General features: G+C 66.8%; 2 protein-coding genes across 2 annotated transcripts; one reads left to right on the top strand and one right to left on the bottom strand.

The window, feature by feature from the left end:
* Nucleotides 1-4,808: 4,808 nt before the first annotated feature.
* Nucleotides 4,809-8,919, top strand: EDF1 (endothelial differentiation related factor 1; the record flags this gene model as incomplete). Its single annotated transcript, XM_079790506.1, is given in 7 exon segments — nucleotides 4,809-4,853; nucleotides 4,855-4,908; nucleotides 4,910-5,011; nucleotides 7,004-7,055; nucleotides 7,451-7,611; nucleotides 7,897-7,990; nucleotides 8,504-8,919. Coding segments are annotated over 7 exon segments (570 nt in total). The 3' UTR covers nucleotides 8,566-8,919.
* Nucleotides 8,920-9,075: 156 nt separating this feature from the next.
* MAMDC4 (MAM domain containing 4) lies at nucleotides 9,076-17,530 on the bottom strand (the record flags this gene model as incomplete). Its single annotated transcript, XM_079790505.1, has 27 exons — nucleotides 9,076-9,475; nucleotides 9,754-9,920; nucleotides 10,352-10,460; nucleotides 10,551-10,678; nucleotides 10,758-10,892; nucleotides 11,061-11,207; nucleotides 11,345-11,435; nucleotides 11,515-11,630; nucleotides 11,737-11,874; nucleotides 11,973-12,186; nucleotides 12,249-12,385; nucleotides 12,501-12,635; nucleotides 12,757-12,873; nucleotides 13,584-13,715; nucleotides 13,857-13,985; nucleotides 14,071-14,250; nucleotides 14,350-14,434; nucleotides 14,690-14,863; nucleotides 14,947-15,035; nucleotides 15,127-15,264; nucleotides 15,431-15,556; nucleotides 15,706-15,790; nucleotides 15,873-16,003; nucleotides 16,391-16,516; nucleotides 16,593-16,766; nucleotides 16,850-16,957; nucleotides 17,485-17,530. The coding sequence occupies 27 exons, from the start codon at nucleotides 17,528-17,530 to the stop codon at nucleotides 9,434-9,436; spliced, it is 3,399 nt and encodes a 1,132-aa protein (XP_079646631.1). The 3' UTR covers nucleotides 9,076-9,433.
* Nucleotides 17,531-17,895: the final 365 nt, after the last annotated feature.

Genomic DNA, 17,895 nt, shown 5'->3' with positions numbered 1-17,895 from the left:
CACGCAAATGGAAACATCTGGAAACAAGGCAGTGGTCTTGGCCAGAAAAAAAGGAGCAGCATTGGGCGTGTTGACCTGTGGCCAGTATGTTTCTCTTGTGCCAAGGGAGACGCAAGACCGAACGGATGGTCGCTTACTGAGCTCGGGCATCGCTAACCATCTGGCAAACAGCATCTCGTCTCGTACCAGCGTCCGAAGAAGGGAAGTGCCTTCTTCATTTTGCGAAAAAGAACATGGAGATGCTAAAACCGGTTTGGCTCGGGATAGAGCATCGGTCTGCGGACTGAAAGGTCCCAGGTTCGATTCTGGTCAAGGGCATGTACCTTGGTTGTGGGCACATCCCCGGTGGGGGGTGTGCAGGAGGCAGCTGGTCGATGTTTCTCTCATCGATGTTTCTAGCTCTCTATCCCTCTCCCTTCTTCTCTGTAAAAAATCAATAAAATATATTTTTTTAAAAAAGAACATGGAGACCCCGCGAGGTAAGAGTCCTTTGCCCGGGCCACACAGCACCCCCAGCACCTCCGCTCCGGGGGACTCATCTGAAGCCACTGCCGAAGGAGGAACCAGCGGAGGAGCAGGCAGGCTCTGAAGTGACGTCATGTGAACAGTCCACTCAGCGTGGAAGTGCTTGCCTCACGCTGCGTAAGTCATGACTGGGTTTGCGGTCGGAATTTCCCTGGGAGATAGCAGCCCGGCCGCCCTGCCTCTGATGCGTGTTCCGTGAACTCAAGGCTGGGCTGGCCACAGGAGCCCTGGAAACCTCCCGCCGCCAGCTCGTGGCCTTGCGTGCGCTCAGGCGTAGGAACGTCCCCCCTTTCGCTGTGAACCCCCTGCAGGAAACTGTTCTTGTTGCAGAGAAGAGGTTCCGCTGCAAAATCAGGAAACTCCGCCGGCCTCTGCAGTGATTCCGGGAGGGTCACTCCTCCAGGGCTGACAGGAGCCGCCTGGCCCTGCCCACGCCCAGAGGTTTCTCCTGAGCAAGGCCTCGCCCCCGGGAAGGCAGCCAGCTGCCTGCGGCCGCCCCTGAAACGACCCCGAAGGACCTGCCGGCGCTCCTAGCATGGAAGCGCTTCTGCTTATCGTAAACACTGCTGCGTCCACAGGATCGTCACGCACGTGCAGATATGTTTATTTTATTTATTTATTTTTTTCTTGTATGTTTACTTTAGTCTGACTCCGACGACAGGCCTGCCGGTGAGCCGGTGAGCCGAGTGGAGAACCCAGGGGGAGGGAGTGTGGGTGGCAGGGCCCTGACCTGGAAGTGCTGCCCCACCCCCGCCCGCCAGCTCTGAAGGGGTGGCACCCCCAACCTGGCAAGCTGGAAAGGGGTGACTCACTCTGGCCCTCGGGCAGCTCAGGGGATTCCCAGTCAGGTTCCTTCCTGCCAAAAAGAAAGCGAAACTCAGCCCGCAGCCACAGCAGGGAGGAGCCAGGAGGCACCTGGGACAGCCCCGTGCGGCCCTGGGCAGGGGCCGGGGCTGGGGTCTCAGGTCAGCAAGTGGCAGGGCGGGTTCGGGCCTAGAGCAGCTGTCCTAGCCTCAGTGCCCCCCGAGAAAGGCGTGGGCCTGGCTGCAGATCCGGGTCCAGGCCGTGTGGACACGGCTGCGGGGGCCTCTCCTGCCCACCGGTGAGCAGACCAAGGCGGGAGGGGGGCTGCCTGGCGGCAAGCAGCCCACGCCCTCTGCTGCCTCCGGAGCCCACCCTGCCTCCTTTGTTTTTCTTTCTCACCTGGCATCTGTGCCCTGACAGGTATGGCTCGTAAGGTGCTCACCTCACATCCTTGACTCACTCAGGCCTTTGGGAGGACAGACACCAGCTTGCACAGGAGACAGGAAGGGTGATCTGGGTCCCCACTCAGGACCTGGACATGGGACACCCTGCATGTGCCCCTCCGGCTGTCCCCAGAGCCTCCTTAGGCGGGGCCACCTCACTAAATACAACCCACTTCTCTGCCTAAAAGCTTCCCCCCTCTGCTCATTTTTCAGACATTTTAAGGTCAACCCCAGGCAGCAGCTTCTGAAAGAAGCCGGTTTCACTCTGGCTCAGCCGTCATCTGAGGGCCGGGCCCGCCAGCTCTGCCCCAGAATTCCCCTGCACCCAGGCCAGCCAGCAGGGGCTCCCCCTCCCGCCTCCCCCGAGAGTGCACAGCCAGGCCACCCCTCCCCTGAGACATCCCCTGAGGGAAGGAGAAGACACAGGGTGGGCCAGGCCACCCCACCAGCACCCGTGCTCTGGGACCAGGAGGTCACCCAGGCCTGCAGGGAGGAGGACGAGAGGCCCGGGTGGGAGGGTCCGCCCAGGCCGGCCGCTGGACGGGAGCCCAGCAGGAGAGCCAGGGCGCACAGAGCTGGGAAGGACAGCTCCACGCCCATGTGCACCCTCTGTGCTCTGGGAAGGACACGCAGTAATAGAAGTCGGCACGTGTTCCCTGCTCACCAGCCCATGCTTTTTGAAACCACGGATGGCATCACCTGTTCAGACCACGTCTGTGTGCAGCACAGAGGGCACTCGGGAAGCTCGGGAAAACGCAACAGTACCAAGAAGAAAGCAGAGACCGCCCCACGTCCCCTCACCCACAGACAAGCTCGGCCAGGATTCCCAACCCGTTTAACACCCACCTCCCGTCAGGCCACCCCACACCCAGGGCCAAAGGCCAGGCAACAACCTCCCACGCAGAACTGAAGCTTCCCAGGCTGTCCCCACCTCTGCTGCCTGGGGCCTGGCCAAAGGGCCTTTGCACCAGCCAGGCCCGCACCTGGACCAGCTCCCCGCCCCCCTAGGTGCCTGGCAGGCCTCAGCGTCTCGCTCCCGGTGGTCTGTCGTTGAGTGGGTCCCCCCACGCGCCCCAGGTGACTAGAATCGGTTTGTGTGCCTGTGTCCTTCCCCAGCTGTGGGCCCCAGAGGGCAGCGACCTTTGGGGCCTCATCCTGGGCCCGTTCTCATTGGATGGAGAACCGGGGGCCGACTCCTCCCCGGCACAGCGGCGGGTCCGCGCGCGCCATCTGCCGGCTGAAGCTAGAACTGCCGGCGAAGCCCGGCGCGGGCACCGCGCACCTGCTCACTGCAAAATTCTCCCGGTCACGCAACGCGCAAAATGGTGAGTGGACTCAGTTCCCCCCACCCCCGGGCAGAATGAAGTCCGTCCGCTCTGAGGAAAGTAGCCCGTAAGGCAGGATATAGGGTTTGATACTCCTTGTGCTGTTTTTCCTTTTGGGTGGGGTTGCCCTTGTCGGAACTCCTGTATTTGTGCAGCAAACACCTACCTGTAGGAATGCTACCGTGAGCGCTTCGTGCAAAGCCCCGAGTGTCACCCAAACCACGGTCACGGTCACCACTAACAATCAGATGCCAGTGTGACCAAACACGCTAGAGACGTTTGAATCGCCCGTCTGTTCTTTCCACAACACAATCTGCAGTCATGCTGTGCGCGTTCAAAGAGAACACAGCCAAAAACCTAAGCAAAACCACTAGAAACGCATGTTAATCCACACAAAGGTCATTTTTCTAAATTTTGTGGTATTTGTGGCACTTGTCAGTTTTTTTTTAAATGTATAACTTGTCCTCTTATACAAAACTATCGTAAAATAGCCCTCGCCGGTTTGACTCCGTGGATAGAGCGTTGGCCTTCGGACTGAAGGGTCCTGGGTTTGATTCCCGTCAAGGGCACATGCCTGGGCTGCGGGCTCGATCCCCAGTGGGGGGCGTGCAGGAGGCAGTTGATGGATGATTGCCTCTCATCATTGATGTTTCTATCTCTGAAATCAATGAAAATAAAAAATTTTAAAAACTAATAACTGTAAGCATTGTTGTAAAATATATACATACATTTTACAAAATATTATACAAAAATATTTCTTTTTCTCAGTTTGGTTTTATACTTTTCCGGTTTTTATCTCAAAGAGAGTCCTACCCCAAATTACATATGTCCAACGCCTCTGCATCACGTGAGCACAATTCCAGGAAAATACAACTTGGACTTGCAGGCAGGCTGGCAAAGGGAAGCCTGAGGCAGAAACTAAGTCCAACAACAGAAAAACGGATGCGTATCCATTTCCCAGGCCAGTTTGTGGGCGGACACCCGAACCTCCTGCCTGCACTGGGCCAGAGCCGGGCTGGGCTGACCCATGCCCATCCCCAAAGGTGCGACCCGGGGAGCTGCCAGCCCCCCCCCGCTAGTTTGCCCAAAGGCCGAGTCCTCCCTCCGCTCATCACCCCGCCTTCCCAGGCCCCTCCTCTCCGAAATGTGGCCGCCCCTCGCGCGCGCCCCCTCGTCTCTCCCTGCGCATCGCCCCCGCCACGCCCTTCTTCCTCCCGCGCCCCCTCCTCTACACGAGTTCCCTCTCCTCACTACCGCGGCCGGGCGCACGGCACCTCAACCCACCCCTCCGCGCCCCTTTCCCCGCCTCCCTGCGGCCACTCCCGCCCCCTCTGCACCGAGACAACTTCCCTCCGCGCCCCCTCTCCGCCCCCTCCGCGCCCCCTGTGCACACTCGGCCCTGCCGTCGTCTCCTCCCCACCCCCTCGCGCCCCCTCTACCCCGCCCCTGCTCCCTCCGCGCCCCCCAGCGCTTCCCGGACCGCGCCCCCTTGCGCTCACTCCGGCCCCCTCCCCGCCCCCTCCGCGCCCCCCTGCGCTCACTCCGGCCCCCTCCCCGCCCCCTCCGCGCCCCCCTGCGCTCACTCCGGCCCCCTCCGCGCCCTGACGTCACCACCCCCACGTCGCGCACCGCCCCCGCAGTTCTGCAGATGAGCCGGGCTCAGATTGGTCCCGAGCCGCAGGAAGTGCCCGCCCCTCCGGGATTCCGACCAATGGGAGGCGGGGGCGGGGCCGCGGACGGCGCCGGAAGCGGGCTAGCGAAGAGGCGACGTCGCGCCGCAGGGTCTCGAGCAGCTGCCGCCGAGCCGCCGTGAGGACCGCTGACCCGCCCGCCGCCATGGCCGAGAGCGACTGGGACACGGTGACGGTGCTGCGCAAGAAGGGCCCCACGGCCGCGCAGGCCAAGTCCAAGCAGGTGAGGCCCCGCGCGGCCTCAGGGCCCGGGAGCGGCCGGCGGACCGGGCGGACCGATGCGGGGCTGACGCGGGGTCGGGGGCCGCCGTCAGGGGCTCGGGTAGGGAAGGGGCGGGGGACGGGGCACGGGAGAGGGCCCGTCAGGGACGGTCCGCGCGGACTTGGGGGGCGCCAGGATGAGGACAGAGCAGAAGGCAGGACTGGAGGACGGTCCGCGATAGCGGGTGGGGGATGGGACGGGACCAAGGGGCTGGGACGGGGGGGGGGGTGGAGGGGCAGAACGGGGGGGGCAGGGAGGTGGGGGGCAGGGAGGTGGAGGGGCAGGAACGGGGGGGCAGGGAGGTGGAGGGGCAGGGAGGTGGAGGGGCAGGAATGAGGAGGACCGCGGGGCCTGGACTGGCCTTGCCGGGATGGGCGCGTGAGGGTGGGGTTCTCGGGCCAGTGATACAGGCCTGGGGTCGACGCCGGGCAAGGTCCGGAGGCCTTTAGACTGGTGGGTGTGGACAGGGACAGCGAAGATGAGGCGGAGAGTCGAGGACTGGGTCCGGGTTGGGGGGGGGGCTTGGGGTGGAAACGGGGTGGGGCATGGCTAGGGGGCGGGGACGGGTGGGATGGGACAGGGGCGGATTGGAGCGCCCCGCCCCGCCCTCCTACCCCCCCCCCCCCACCGAGTCTGCTCAGTCCGATGCTGCCCGTGTCACCCACCCAGCACCCTGCACGCTGCCTGGGGACTCACCGTGCAGGTGCCCCTCCCTCCCCCCCCCCCCCCCCCCGCCTGCACGTGCAGATGAGCCCTGAGGGCTGCTGGGAGGCAGCGGGTTCCCAGCCTGGCTAGCTGTCCGGGCGGGGCGGGGCCTGGGCCAGGACTCCTTGTCCTGCCCCCCCCTCCCCCCCCTCCTCCGCTGGCTGCGCAGTCCAAACCAAATGCGCTTTTTCTTCTTTTTCAAAGGAAACTAAGGGCCACAGCAGCAGTCACAAGCACAGCGCCAGAAAGCGCCTGTAAACCCACCCACTTAAGAGCACGAGGGTTATGCTACTGTTGGGGGCCACAGATCCGGGGTGGGGGTAGGGGTGCTCCCGTTGGTGGTGCTTGGGGTGGGTGCCCCAGGAAGGCCAGACCGGACAGCCTTCTTTGGGGGGAGCCGCCGCCAGTCTGCAGCGTGGCCTTCTAGGCGGAAACGGGGAGCCAGTCTCAGCTGCGGGAAGGACGGCCGTGGGAGCCGCTGAGGGAGAGGCGCCAGGAGACTTGGTTGAAGGGGTTTTGCCTGACGAGCTGGGTTCAAAGCCCAGCATGCCCCGGTGCCGGTGGGGGTCGTCCTGCATCGGAAGGCTGCCGTTCGACCCCTGGTCGGGTGCATGGCCGGTGGCAGGCTGGACCCCCGGTGGGGGTGTGGGCGATAGATTGCTTCACTCGCTGTCACGTCCATGTTTCTTTGCCCTCTCCCTCTCCCTCAGGGTCAATAAAAACCTAAACAAATAAAAAGCCGGCGCTGATGTCAGCCCGTGGAAGAGCCCGGGTGGTGCCCGGCTCACAGCAGCTGAGCTGGCGCTGCCAGAGCCGGTTGTGTTTGGTGTTTGTCAGCCCGCACCTGAAGGTGTTTTTCCCGCTGACTTTTAGAGGGGGGGAGGGAAGGGAAGAGACAGATGTCGATTGGCTGCCTCCCTCATGGGGCCAGGGATCGAGCCCGCAACCAAATTAGGTGCTCTTGACTGGAGTCGAACCCACAACCCTTCAGCTGTAACCACTGAGCAAAACCAGCCAGGGTGAAAGCTAATATTTTAGAAGTTGGCTTTAGAGAGAGAGGAAGGGGGAGAGAGAAAGACATGGATTTGTCCCACCCACCTAAGCATTCCTTGGTTGGCTCTTGTGTGTGCTCTGACTGGGGATCGAACCCACAACCTTTGAGTATCAGGACAAAGCTGTAACCAGCTGAGCTGCCCAGCCACGGCTCCAAAGTTAATTTTGACCAAAAGTCATTTCCTGATTTTCTAGGCCATCTTAGCAGCCCAGAGACGAGGAGAAGATGTGGAGACTTCCAAGAAATGTAGGTACCAATGCGTCCGCGCTCAGTGAGGGCGTGGGGCGGGCCATCTCTGCAGATGTGCGCAGTGCCCCGGGGGTCAGGATGCCCGCTGGCAGCCGAAGCCGCTGGGGGCGTCTGGACTCTCACCCGAGCAGCTGTGGGTGGCAGAGGTCGGGAGGCTGTGCTGTCCACTCCCACCGCTGGGAGAAAGTTCTGGAATCTGCTCTGAAGCCTGTGCAGTTGCCATGATTGGACGGCCTGGCTTCCCATGTCACCTGGGCGTGCAGCTGCGCGGGCGCCCCGGCCGTCGTGCCTGGTTCGTGTCCTGCAACGCCTTTCCCTCATGTTGGTGCAAACCTACCTCTCTCTCTCTCTCTCTCTCTCTCTCTCTTTCTCTCTTGGTTCCCACCGCTCAGGGGCTGCTGGTCAGAACAAGCAGCACTCAATCACCAAGAACACGGCCAAGCTGGACCGGGAGACGGAGGAGCTGCACCACGACCGGGTGACCCTGGAGGTGGGCAAGGTCATCCAGCAGGGCCGGCAGAGCAAGGGGCTGACGCAGAAGGACCTGGCGACCGTGAGTGGCGGCCCCTCCTCCAGGCTGTGGTTGGCGGGGGCTCTGCCCGCCGGGGACTTAGGGGGCTGCAGCTGGCCCTGGCCCCCGCAGGCCTCTGGGGAAGCCACAGGAGGCCCCCGGACCTTTCTCTCTCGAGTGACCAAGGGCATCTGGGAGCAGCCCCACTAAGGCCCTCGGCCCCTCGCTGTCGCGGAAGGTGGAGCCCAGCCCATCCACGTGTGTCCTACCTAGTTCTGCAGCGTTTTCTTACCAAACTGACGTGTACAAAACACATTTTCTCTTTAGAAAATCAACGAAAAGCCACAGGTCATCGCGGACTACGAGAGCGGACGGGCCATTCCTAACAACCAGGTTCTGGGCAAAATCGAGAGAGCCATCGGTGAGTGTCCTCCAGCTTGTGGGGTGACGAGGCGCCAGGGCTGCCCCTTGTGGGGGTGGGTCAGGTGGGGCGCAGGAAGCCTGGCTTTAGGAAAGTTCCCCTGAGTGAGCTGTGTGGTTTCCTCCCCGGCACATTTCCCCACCGGCCCCACCCCCAGCCCAAGTCTGGGGTCCTCGTGGCTCCTGCCCTGCCCGTTGTCAGGTTCTCCACACGTCCCCTGGGGTGTCAGCCTGAAGCCCGGGCACGGAGCTCCGTCCTGGGGAGGGAAGGGGTGTCTGCTCTGGGTTGAGGTGCCAGCAGCTCTGAGAGCCCAGCCCGGAGTGGGGCTGCCGTCCCCGGTCCCTCTCCCTCCCTCCCGCTCCCTGTCTCCTGGCTGTGGGGCAGGGAGCGAGTGCTCATGGCCAGAGGGTGGCTGCTGCCCCCTTGGGGACATGGTGGGAAGCGGGGGGCTGCTCTCTCCTCTGAAGTTCCCCGGTGGGAGCTGCGAGGTCATTGGGTCCGATGCTCCTTCAGGCCTCAAACTCCGGGGGAAGGACATTGGGAAGCCGATTGAGAAGGGGCCCAGGGCGAAATGAGCACAAAGCCTCGAGGTCAGTGCGTTCCGGCTGATCATGTCTGGCGGTTCCCCGGGACCCCCAGTGCCAGCGTGGCCTCCTCACGCGCCGAGCGGAACACGGGTGTCAGCCTGCCTGGGACCCCCACCCACCCTGCTGTAAACAAAGCCTTGCAAAGTGTTAGCTTCTCCTGTTGTGTTTCCTCCCTACCCCCATCCTCAGCAAGGTGCAGACCCACCACCCTCTCCCCAGGTGTCGGCCACGTGGGCGTGGCTCCCGGGGCGGGCGGAGGGGGCCTCATGGCGGTGCGGGGCAGGGCCAGTCCAGTCCGCAGAGGGAAGACGCCCGTCTGGCTGCTAGAGACGCTAATAAACTAATAAACATTCGCTGCCCTTCCTGCCGGTGTGAGCATCTGTCCCACCGGGCCCCGCCCACTGCACCTCTGCTCCCTCTTGGCCCACGGGGTGGGAGGGGGTTGTTTTCATGTGGGGCTGTGGTGGTGCCCGAGGGGCTGTGAATGTTAGTGGGTGTTGGCTGGCCTGTTGGCACCAGGCCCCACCCTCCCCTGGCCCGAGTCCCTGGCCACACCCTTCCCTATCGTCCTGTGGGCCCAGAGGCCAGGGGAGCAGGCCAGAGGGGAGCAGCTGTGTTGTCTAGGGACCGCTCGGGCGTGGCACGGGTGGTGGACACGGGGACCCTTCAGAGCAAGATGCACAGGCTGGCCGGTGAGAGGGGCTGCCCTCACGGGCCGGAGTGTTTATTGTTGGGGTGAGGACTTCACCCAGACATGTGGGTGGTGGCAGGATGCAGGGTGAGGGATGGGGGCTCGGCACGTCTGGGGCCAGGGCGACAGGATGGGGAGCTCTTGTGGGGAGTGGGTCCTCTGGGCCTAGGGGCCGGTGGTGACGGACGCTGGCAGGGTGACTTGATCCTAGAAAGGGGGAGGAGCCTGGTGACGGCTGGTGGCAGGTGGGCAGCACCAGTTGGGTGGGTCGAGGGGTTCCTGCCCCACTGCCTGCTCTCCAGGGTCCAGCCAAGAGGAGGGCACAGCGGCTCCCCCACCCGCCTGTGGGGGTGTGGTGGTGCCCGAGGGGCTGTGAATGTTAGTGGGTGTTGGCTGGCCTGTTGGCACCAGGCCCCACCCTTCCCTATCGTCCTGTGGGCCCAGAGGCCAGGGGAGCAGCTGTGTTGTCCCACCCGGGGCCCTACCGCGTTGAAGAGAACGTTGTCAAAGCCGGGGGCCGCAGCCGCAGTCCTGTCCCTGGAGGGGCAGCCCCCCTTCCGCAGCCATTGCCAGCCCACGAGTCCAAGCAGCACCAGGAGCACGAGCAGGGCACCGCCGACCGCGGCTGGCACCGTGGCCCCCGCCGAGTCCCCTGTGGGCCGCGGGGCAAGGGAGCCCTGGGGCCTCAGTCCTCCCTGACAACCCCACTCCCAAGCCAAGCACTGTGCCTGGGGCACCGACCCTGCTCCCCTCGGGTTCCTGGGGTCACTGCTTGAGACGGGGGGCAGGCAGGCATCATGGCCCCAGGCTGGACCCCACTTGGGGGTGAAGCACCAGCGCCCAGCGAGTGCTCAGGAGCGGCGGCTGCAGTCCCTGGCCTGTCTGGCACCTCCCGGGCCCAGCCTCAGCCTGGAGCAGCGCACGGTCAGGGGCCCGGGGAGGGGAGGGGACAGCAGGCACATGGGGGACAGTGAAGGCCAGCCTTGGTGGCTCTCCTGGCCTCAGGCAGCCATAGGGGCCGAGAGCTGCTGAGCCGCTGATCCCAGACCCGGAGCAGGGCTGGCCAGCCTGGGCAGGGCTTACCCTGGCTGGGCACAGGCCGCTGGCAGCGCTGCCCAGCCAGATACTCGACGTCGTCCAGGGCAATGGGCCCCAGGGCTGGCTGGCCGCCCAGAGTGGCCTCAAACACGATCTGACCGGGAAGAGGAGAAGCCGTGTGGGCCCCGGAGGCAGGGTCCCCGCCTGAGTCCCCCAGGCCCCCACTCGGAGCGCCGGGCCTCACCTGGAACTCCTCAGCACTGGCCACCTCCACCTGGCCTTCCAGCCACTGGTGCCGCAGGCGCCCGCCCGCGCCCCACACGGCCAGCTGGCCCCGCGCACTGCTCAGGAGCACCCTCAGCTCGCCCTTGTCTGAGAGCGGAGCCAGGGTGGTTTAGGCCAGCCCCAGGCTCCGCCCCCCACCGCCCCGCCCGCTGGCCAGCCGACTCACAGAAGTGCTCAGGGAAGCCCATGTGGTACCAGAAGCGGAGGCAGGAGGCCCGGGTGGGGGGCAGGGGCTGGCTGCGCAGCCAGGCTGCCCGGCCCCCCGGACCCAGCACGCCTGTTTCGAAGAGAGCAAAGTGGCCTGGGGACGAGAGAGGGAGGGGTGCCCCAGTGATGGACGGAGCCGACCCCTGACCAGAGGCCTCTGACCCTGAGGGAGCCCGGCTGAGCTGGGCTGCTGGCCCTGGCAGGGGTGGGCGGGTGCCCTTGGGTGTGTGGATCTGGGGCCTCCTCCCTGACTCAGACCCACCTGCGTCGGTGCCCAGGGTGTGGTCCACGGGGGGCTGGGGGTACCGGGAGGGTGTGGATCCACTGCTCCAGTCCCAGCTGTACCCGCCCAGGCCGGGCCAGGACAGGTGGCTCCAGCCACACAGGCCCGTCTCAAAGTCACAGGAAGCTGCAAGGGACCCGGGCACTGAGTGCTACTGCCCCGCCCCATCCCTGGGGCACCACCACTGCTGGGGATGCTTGGCACAGAGCTGGTCCCACCCATGCGTCGTGGCAGGTTCCATGGCCAGGCCGCTGGGTGCCCACCTGGTGGCGGGCAGGGCCCGTCCTGGAGCAGCAGGTCATCCAGCGCGATGTAGGAGTGCTCCACGCCAGCGGCCACGGCCTCGAACACCACCTGGGCAGGCACGAAGTGAGGCAGTGCCACGCCTGGCCGGACGGCCCTCGGGCAGGAAGGACCCGCCCCGGGCGCTCACCCTCCAGGCCCGCTGGGCCTGCACGGCCACTCTGCCCAGGCGCCAGGCCGGCCCTCCATGCTCGCTGATGGTCAGCACCTGGTGCCGCTCTGCCTCCACGCGGACCTGCAGGGTACCTGCCCCCCAGCGCCGGCCCGGTCAGCAGAGGGACAATGCCCTTAGAGCCCAAAGCAGTGGCCTGCCAGGCGGCCTGACAGGGCTGGTGGGCACGGACCACCTCACCTGGGTTTCGGAGGCTCAGGTGGTACCAAAAGGTCAGGCAGGCGGGTTGGGCCAGGGGCTGGTGCTCCTCTGAGGTCAGGGAGGCCATGTGGCCACTGGGCAGGGCCCGTGGGCTCGTGTCCACGATCATGTAGTGCCCTGGGTGAGGATGCCAGCTTGAGCCTGCCGCCCCGCCCACCCTGACCCCACCCGCCCTCCGCCTCACCCTCGGCCCTCTGCCCAGCCCAGGCCGGCACCATGAGCTGTCTCTGTAGTGTGGTCAGCCCGGGGACCCCAGGCGGCGTGGCCCGTGGCGTTGGCCTGGCGCGTCCAGCGATCCCCCGTGGAGAAGCCGCAGGCCGAGTCCTCAAAGGAGCAGCGCTTGGGGGCCCAGCAGGGCCCAGGCCGCAGGGCCATGTCGTCCAGCGCCATGGAACCGTGGAACCCGTCCCGCAGGCCCTCGAACAGCAGCTGGGGGCGGAGGGTGTCAGCGCTGGGCCTTGCCCTGCCCTCGCCCCAGGAGCTGACCTCACCTGGTACTGGGCGCCCGCGTCCGGCTGGTGGTGGAGAGTGGCCCAGGCCTCGTGCCAGCGGTTGCCGTGGGTGCCAGACCTTGACCACAGGTGCGTGTCCTCCTTCCCGTCCTGCCTCATCACCAGGCGCAGCGTCCCTACAGGGCGAGTGGCGCTGGGAGAGGACAGGCCCCCCACCCCCTGCCAGCTTCCTAGCTCCTCCATAACCTGGGCCACCTGAGCCTCAAGCCCTGCCCAGCGCCGGGCACTCACCGATCTGGGGCCCGTGGAGGTGGTACCAGAAGGACAGGCACTCCTGAGGGGCTGCTGGCGTCTGGGGCTGGGTGAGCAGGTGGGCACCAGGGCCCCGGGCCGGCGGGTCCGTGGGGTCCAGGAGCATGAAGTAGCCTGCAGGCGGGGAGCGGGACCCAGCTGAGCGCACCGACTCCAAGAGGCTGCCCTCCAGCGCAGGCCTCGAGCCACTCCCAGGCCTGGGCACTGCCCCACCTACCTGGGTGCTCCCACCTACCTTTGCCTGTGGTGTGGTCGTACCCAGGCCCATGGCTCTCCACCCGGTGCCAGTGGGCGTCGGTGAGGTGGCCCGTGTGCCAGCCACACGTGTGCCGCTCAAAGTTACAGGAGACCTCTGTGGGGGCGGGGGGTTCAGCACCCCCCGGCACCCCCGTTTCCCTCCTGAGACCCGAGAAGCTGGGAGGCGTGCTCTCGGGGTGGGTCTCGGGCCCCTGAGGTGGTCTGGGTGGAGGAGCGGGGACAGGGCTTGGTGTGGAGCGGGGGGTGGGGGTGACCTGTGTGTGCCTTGGTGGCCAGGGCGGGGCTGCAGTCCTTCAGAGTCACGCTGTCCACCCCGGCGCCCTGCTGGCCAGGGCCTTCCCAGTCCACGAGGCCGACAAACTCCAGCTTCATGGGGGCACGAGGGAGGGCTGTTAGGTCCAGGCAGCTCCGGGCCCCCCCACCTGGCTGCCCCCCCAACCTGGCTGCCCCCTCACCTGGCTGCCCCCTCACCTGGCTGACCCCTCACCTGGCTGCCCCCCAACCTGGCTGCCCCCTCACCTGGAAAGGCCGGCGGCGTTGCCCCAGGAGGACTGTGTCCCCCTTCCAGGCGCTGCTGCTCTGGGCCTCCCACACCAGCTCCCGGGCACCGCCCTCCACCACCAACAGCGCCAAGAAGCCTGGCCAAGGGGCACCAGGGGTCAGCTGCCCGCCCCCCTCCTGCAGGGGCCTCTCCAATCCTGCAGGGCACCCCCACCTCCTGCAGGCCACCCCCCTGCAGGGCCCACCTCCCAGCTCCGCCCCCCAGGGCTGGGCAGAGGGCCCCAGGGAAGGCGGGTGAGCTACCTTGGGGGTGGCTCTGAAGAAAGTAAGCCATGTGGAGCGCACAGTGGGGGCCTGAGGGGCCCAGGGGGGGTGTGAGGGCCCTGGCCGCTGCCGTCCGCTGTCCCCAGGCCCTCTGCAGGGACAGGAAGTGCCCTAAGGGAGAGTGGGGGCCTTAGAACGACTCCTTCCAGGGACCCCCAGCTCTGGACCCCCCAGCGGAAGAGGCAGAGCAGGGGACCCTGTGGGGTACAGTCCGCAGGCAGAGGCTCCAGGCTGCCCTGGGGGGGGCCTCACCAGCTGCAGCCCCGCTGGCATCCGTGCCGGGGCCCCTGCTCTCCTCGGCCGGGAGGCGCCCCCACTGCAGCCGCCCCACGCTGACGTCCTCCCAGCCCCCGGCCGTGGGGGGCTCAAAGTCTGTGGTGCCTGCAACAGCGGGTGCTGAGTGGCCCTGGGCCGCGCCCCCTGGCCTGGGGAGGGCCGAGGAGGGAGCCCCGTCCCCGCGGCTCACCGCACTCCTGCTCGTCCTCGCCCCCCTCGCACTGCGGCTGGAAGTCACACAGCTGCTCCGGGGGCACACACAGGTCCCCACAGTGGAGGTGTCCCGGCTCACAGGGCCCCTGGGGCTGCAGACCAATGGGCTGGGGCCTGGGGGCCAGGGGCCAGAGCCCAGAGGGCGAGCGGGATGCCTCTGTGGGGTAGAGCAGACAGGATGGGGTCAGGGGCGTGGGGGCTGTGCCTGCCTGCCTGCCAGGGAGGGGAGGCGGGAGGAGGGGCTCAGCAGGCTCACCCGGGGCTGGTGTGCAGCCGTCAGAAAGGATGAGGTCGTCCAGGCCCACGACACCCCCAGGCCCCGTCTGCCCGGCCAGGAGGATCTGCAGGCACAGCAGGCTCAGGGGGCACCGGCGTCTGTGTGCTGCCCGGGGCCTGCTCACTGAGCCCTCTCCCACCATCCCACACCATGTCCATCGCCCCAAAGCCACCCCCACGGCCCTTTAGGGGGGCCTTCGGAGAGCCCCCTGCCTTCCCATCCTGCAGCCTGCACACAAACCACCCTGCCTGGAGGGCTGCCCGCCCGCTTCCACCCCCTTCCCTTCCTGCCTCCCCCCCCCCCCCCCCCCCCGCCTCACCCGGAACGGGTGCTCGCTCTGGATGTCCACTCGGTCTCGGACCCAGGCGTCCCCCAGCTCCCCGTGGCGGCTGCGCAGGAGGACGGGGTCCCGGGGGGCGTGGGGGCCCTGAGCCTGCAGGTACAGCCGGAGGCGGCCGGTCTGGGACCCGTGCAGGTAGAGATAGAGGACGAGCTGGAGGGGACGAGGACGGTCAGGGAGCGGCTTCAGCCCCAGCGCCCGGTCAGGCAGCCCGCGTCCCCGCCTGCCTCACCCACCGAGCAGTTGTGGGGGCCTGAGGCTTGGAGCTCGGGGCTGTAGAGGAGAGCAGGGGTGCGGGGCTCAGCCACAGACACCAGGAAATAGCCTGGGGAGAGAGCGGAGTGGGCTGCAGCCTGGGGGCCGGGTGCGTGTGGCCTGGGGGGCCAGGCTGGGCCGAGGGTCCCCAGTGGCCTCACCCTGTGGGCTGTTCCGGCTGTGGTCTCGGCGCGGCCAGGCGGGGCGCTCGGGGACACTGGCGCTGTGGTTCCGGGTCCAGCCCTCCGAGCGGTGCCACAGGCCCAGGCCCGTCTCGAAGTCGGTGGGTATGTGGCGGCCTGGGGCGAAGGGCTCAGGCCCCTGAGCAGGGCCTCCCCTGCCCTGGGCCTCCCCAGTGGTGAGCTGCCTCAGGCCATGCGGCTCCATCTCCATCCGCCACCCCCAGGAGGACGAGCAGAGGTTCGGTCCCCCCCCCCCCATCATCTGAATGGGAACCCCGCTCACGGCATCTGGGCGTGTCCTCGTCTGAGCTGTCCCCACAGTTGTCCTCCCCATCGCACACCTGGTGGGGCTCCACGCAGGCCTGGTTCCGGCAGTGGTGATGCCCCAGCCGGCAGCCGGCCTGGGGGGCTGGGGTGGGGGAGGATAACCATCACCAGGCCCCAAACCCTGGGGGCGGGGCAGCTGGGGGCGAGGCCCCAGACTTTGGGAGCTGGGAGTGACCAGGTGGGGCCCCACTACCCCGGCCCCCGGCGTGGGCCCCCGGCCTGGGGACTTACTGGGCAGCCCACAGCCCCAGAAGGTCACGTCGTCCAAGGCCACAGCCCCCCTGTGGGTGGCGTTGCGGGTGGCAGAGAAGGTCACCTGAAGAGAAGAGGGTCCTCAGGGCCTCAGTCAGGGCTCAGACCCACCTGCTGCCCCCACCATTCAAACTGCCCCAGCTCACCCAGAAGTCACCCCGGATGCGGCCGGGGGCCACCACCAGCTCCTGCCAGCCCGCGCCCCAGGGCCCTGAGCTCCGCCACAGGGCCAGCGTCTCTGTGCCATGCGTCAGCTCCAACCGCAGCTCCGCCACGTCTGTCACGGGGTCACAGGCAGCTGAGCCCCGGGCCTCCCAGCCGGCGGGCTGTGCCCTGCCCCTGGCCTCCTGCCCCTTCCCTGCGGCGCCCTTCCATTTTCTTTCTTCTTCTCTTTTTTAAATATATTTTTTATGGATTTCAGAGAGGAAGGGAGAGGCAGACAGATTCAGTGATCACCGCCTCCTGCACGCCCTGCACTGGGGTTCGAGCCTGCAACCTGGGCATGAGCCCTGACCTAATCACACTGCGACCTCCTGGTTCATAGGTCGATGCTCAACCCCTGAGCCTCACCGGCCCGGCCGCCCTTCCATTTCCTGCAGCAGCGGCTGTCTTTTCCTGTCTCCCCTCTCTGGGCACCCCGCCCGGCCCGGGGCTGGGCACACACCTGAGGAGGCCGCCTGGTACCAGAGCCGCAGCTCACAGGTGGGGGCCGCCTCACGCAGGACGGGGGAGCGCAGGGCTGCCACGGACGGCTCTTTCCCGCGATGAGTGCCAACAGCCATGTACCAGCCTGGACGGCAGAGGGGTTCGAAGACGGGCAGGGACCAAGGAAGGGGGAGCCTGGGCACCCACCCGCGAGGGCTCACCTAGGTCAGTGCCGAGAGTGTGGTCTGCGCGCGGCCCGGGGCCCCCCAGCGCGGCCCCTGCCCGGTCCCTGAGCCAGCGGTAGCCTGAGGTGCTGATGTCTCGCCAGCCACAGGAGTCCTGCTCGAAGCTGCAGGCGAAGGGGGCGCTCCGGGCGGGCGAGGCCCCGTTGTAACCTGGGACAGCAGGGGCGGGGGTCAGGGGAGCGGCCCTCGGGGCTGGCCAGCCCTGCCCCGCGTCCGCCCACCGACCTGCTCACCACACTGCGTCTCGTCGGAGCAGTCCCCGCAGTCGCACACGAAGTTGCACACGGCGTCCTGGGGGGCCCGGCAGTGGTTGGGGACCCAGGCCCCACCTGGGGACCCTGCTGCCAGCAGAGACAGGCAGGGGTCTAGCAGGTGACCCCATCCTGTATGCCTGGGACGGTCCCAGGTCCCAGGACCCTCAGGCCTGGGCAGCCCAGCTGTGGGTTGTCCTGCTCTGGGTTCCGGGCCAGGAGGTCAGAGGGAGGGGCTGTGTCTGTGGCTGGGGGCTCCCCGCCAAAGCCGAGCCGAGCACAGCTGGCCTGACAGGCTGGCTGCAGGGGACCAAGGGCCCCCCATGTGGAACACCCCCTGGGGAGGGAAGTGGAAGCCCGGGAGGGAGGGTACCCCCAAGCGGGTGTGTCAGTGGTGACCCAGCCCCGCTCAGGTTCCAGGCGTCCAGGAGCAGGGGTCTGCCACCAGGGCCTCTCACCTTGGGGCCTGGGCGGAGACGGCCTGGGGGAGCACCAGGCTTGCCCCCTGCCCAGCGGGGCAATCCCCAGGACCCAAGGGCTCCCTCTGGGCCCCACCCAGGGCCTGACCCCCGAGTCCCCAGCCAGCTCTGCTTCAGGAGCCGAGCCCGAGGACTCACCCAGGAGCAGGACCAGGGCAGGAAGGAGGCGGCTGGGCAGCGGCATGGCCAGGCCGAGGGAAGCGGACTAGGGGGCCGTGTGCTCAGTTATCCCCTCGGCCCCACTGCTGACTCCGCTCTAACTGGAGGGGGCCCCTTAAACAGCCCCACCCTGGCCGATGAGGGCAAACGTCCGGTCGTAAAAGGGTCCAGGAGAGGGGCCCCTGGGCACGTCAGCCCCCCCTTGTCCAGCAACTCCGGACCGAAGGTCTGGCCCTGCCCGTCACACCAACCGCCGCTCAGCCCTGCCTGGTGGAGGCCCCTCTGGAGGTGGCTCCGGGCAGCACGGGCTGCGACCACTTCTCCAGGGCTCTGCCCCCAGCCTGGCAGCGAGGTCAGCCGCCCGGCGCCAACACCTGTGAGCCCTGGGAG

This window comes from Cnephaeus nilssonii (genome assembly GCF_951640355.1).
Source record: "Cnephaeus nilssonii genome assembly, chromosome: 14".
NCBI classification, from domain to species: Eukaryota; Metazoa; Chordata; class Mammalia; order Chiroptera; family Vespertilionidae; genus Cnephaeus; species Cnephaeus nilssonii.
Note: the sequence above shows the minus strand (reverse complement) of the source record. Positions and strands in the feature narration are given on the sequence as shown.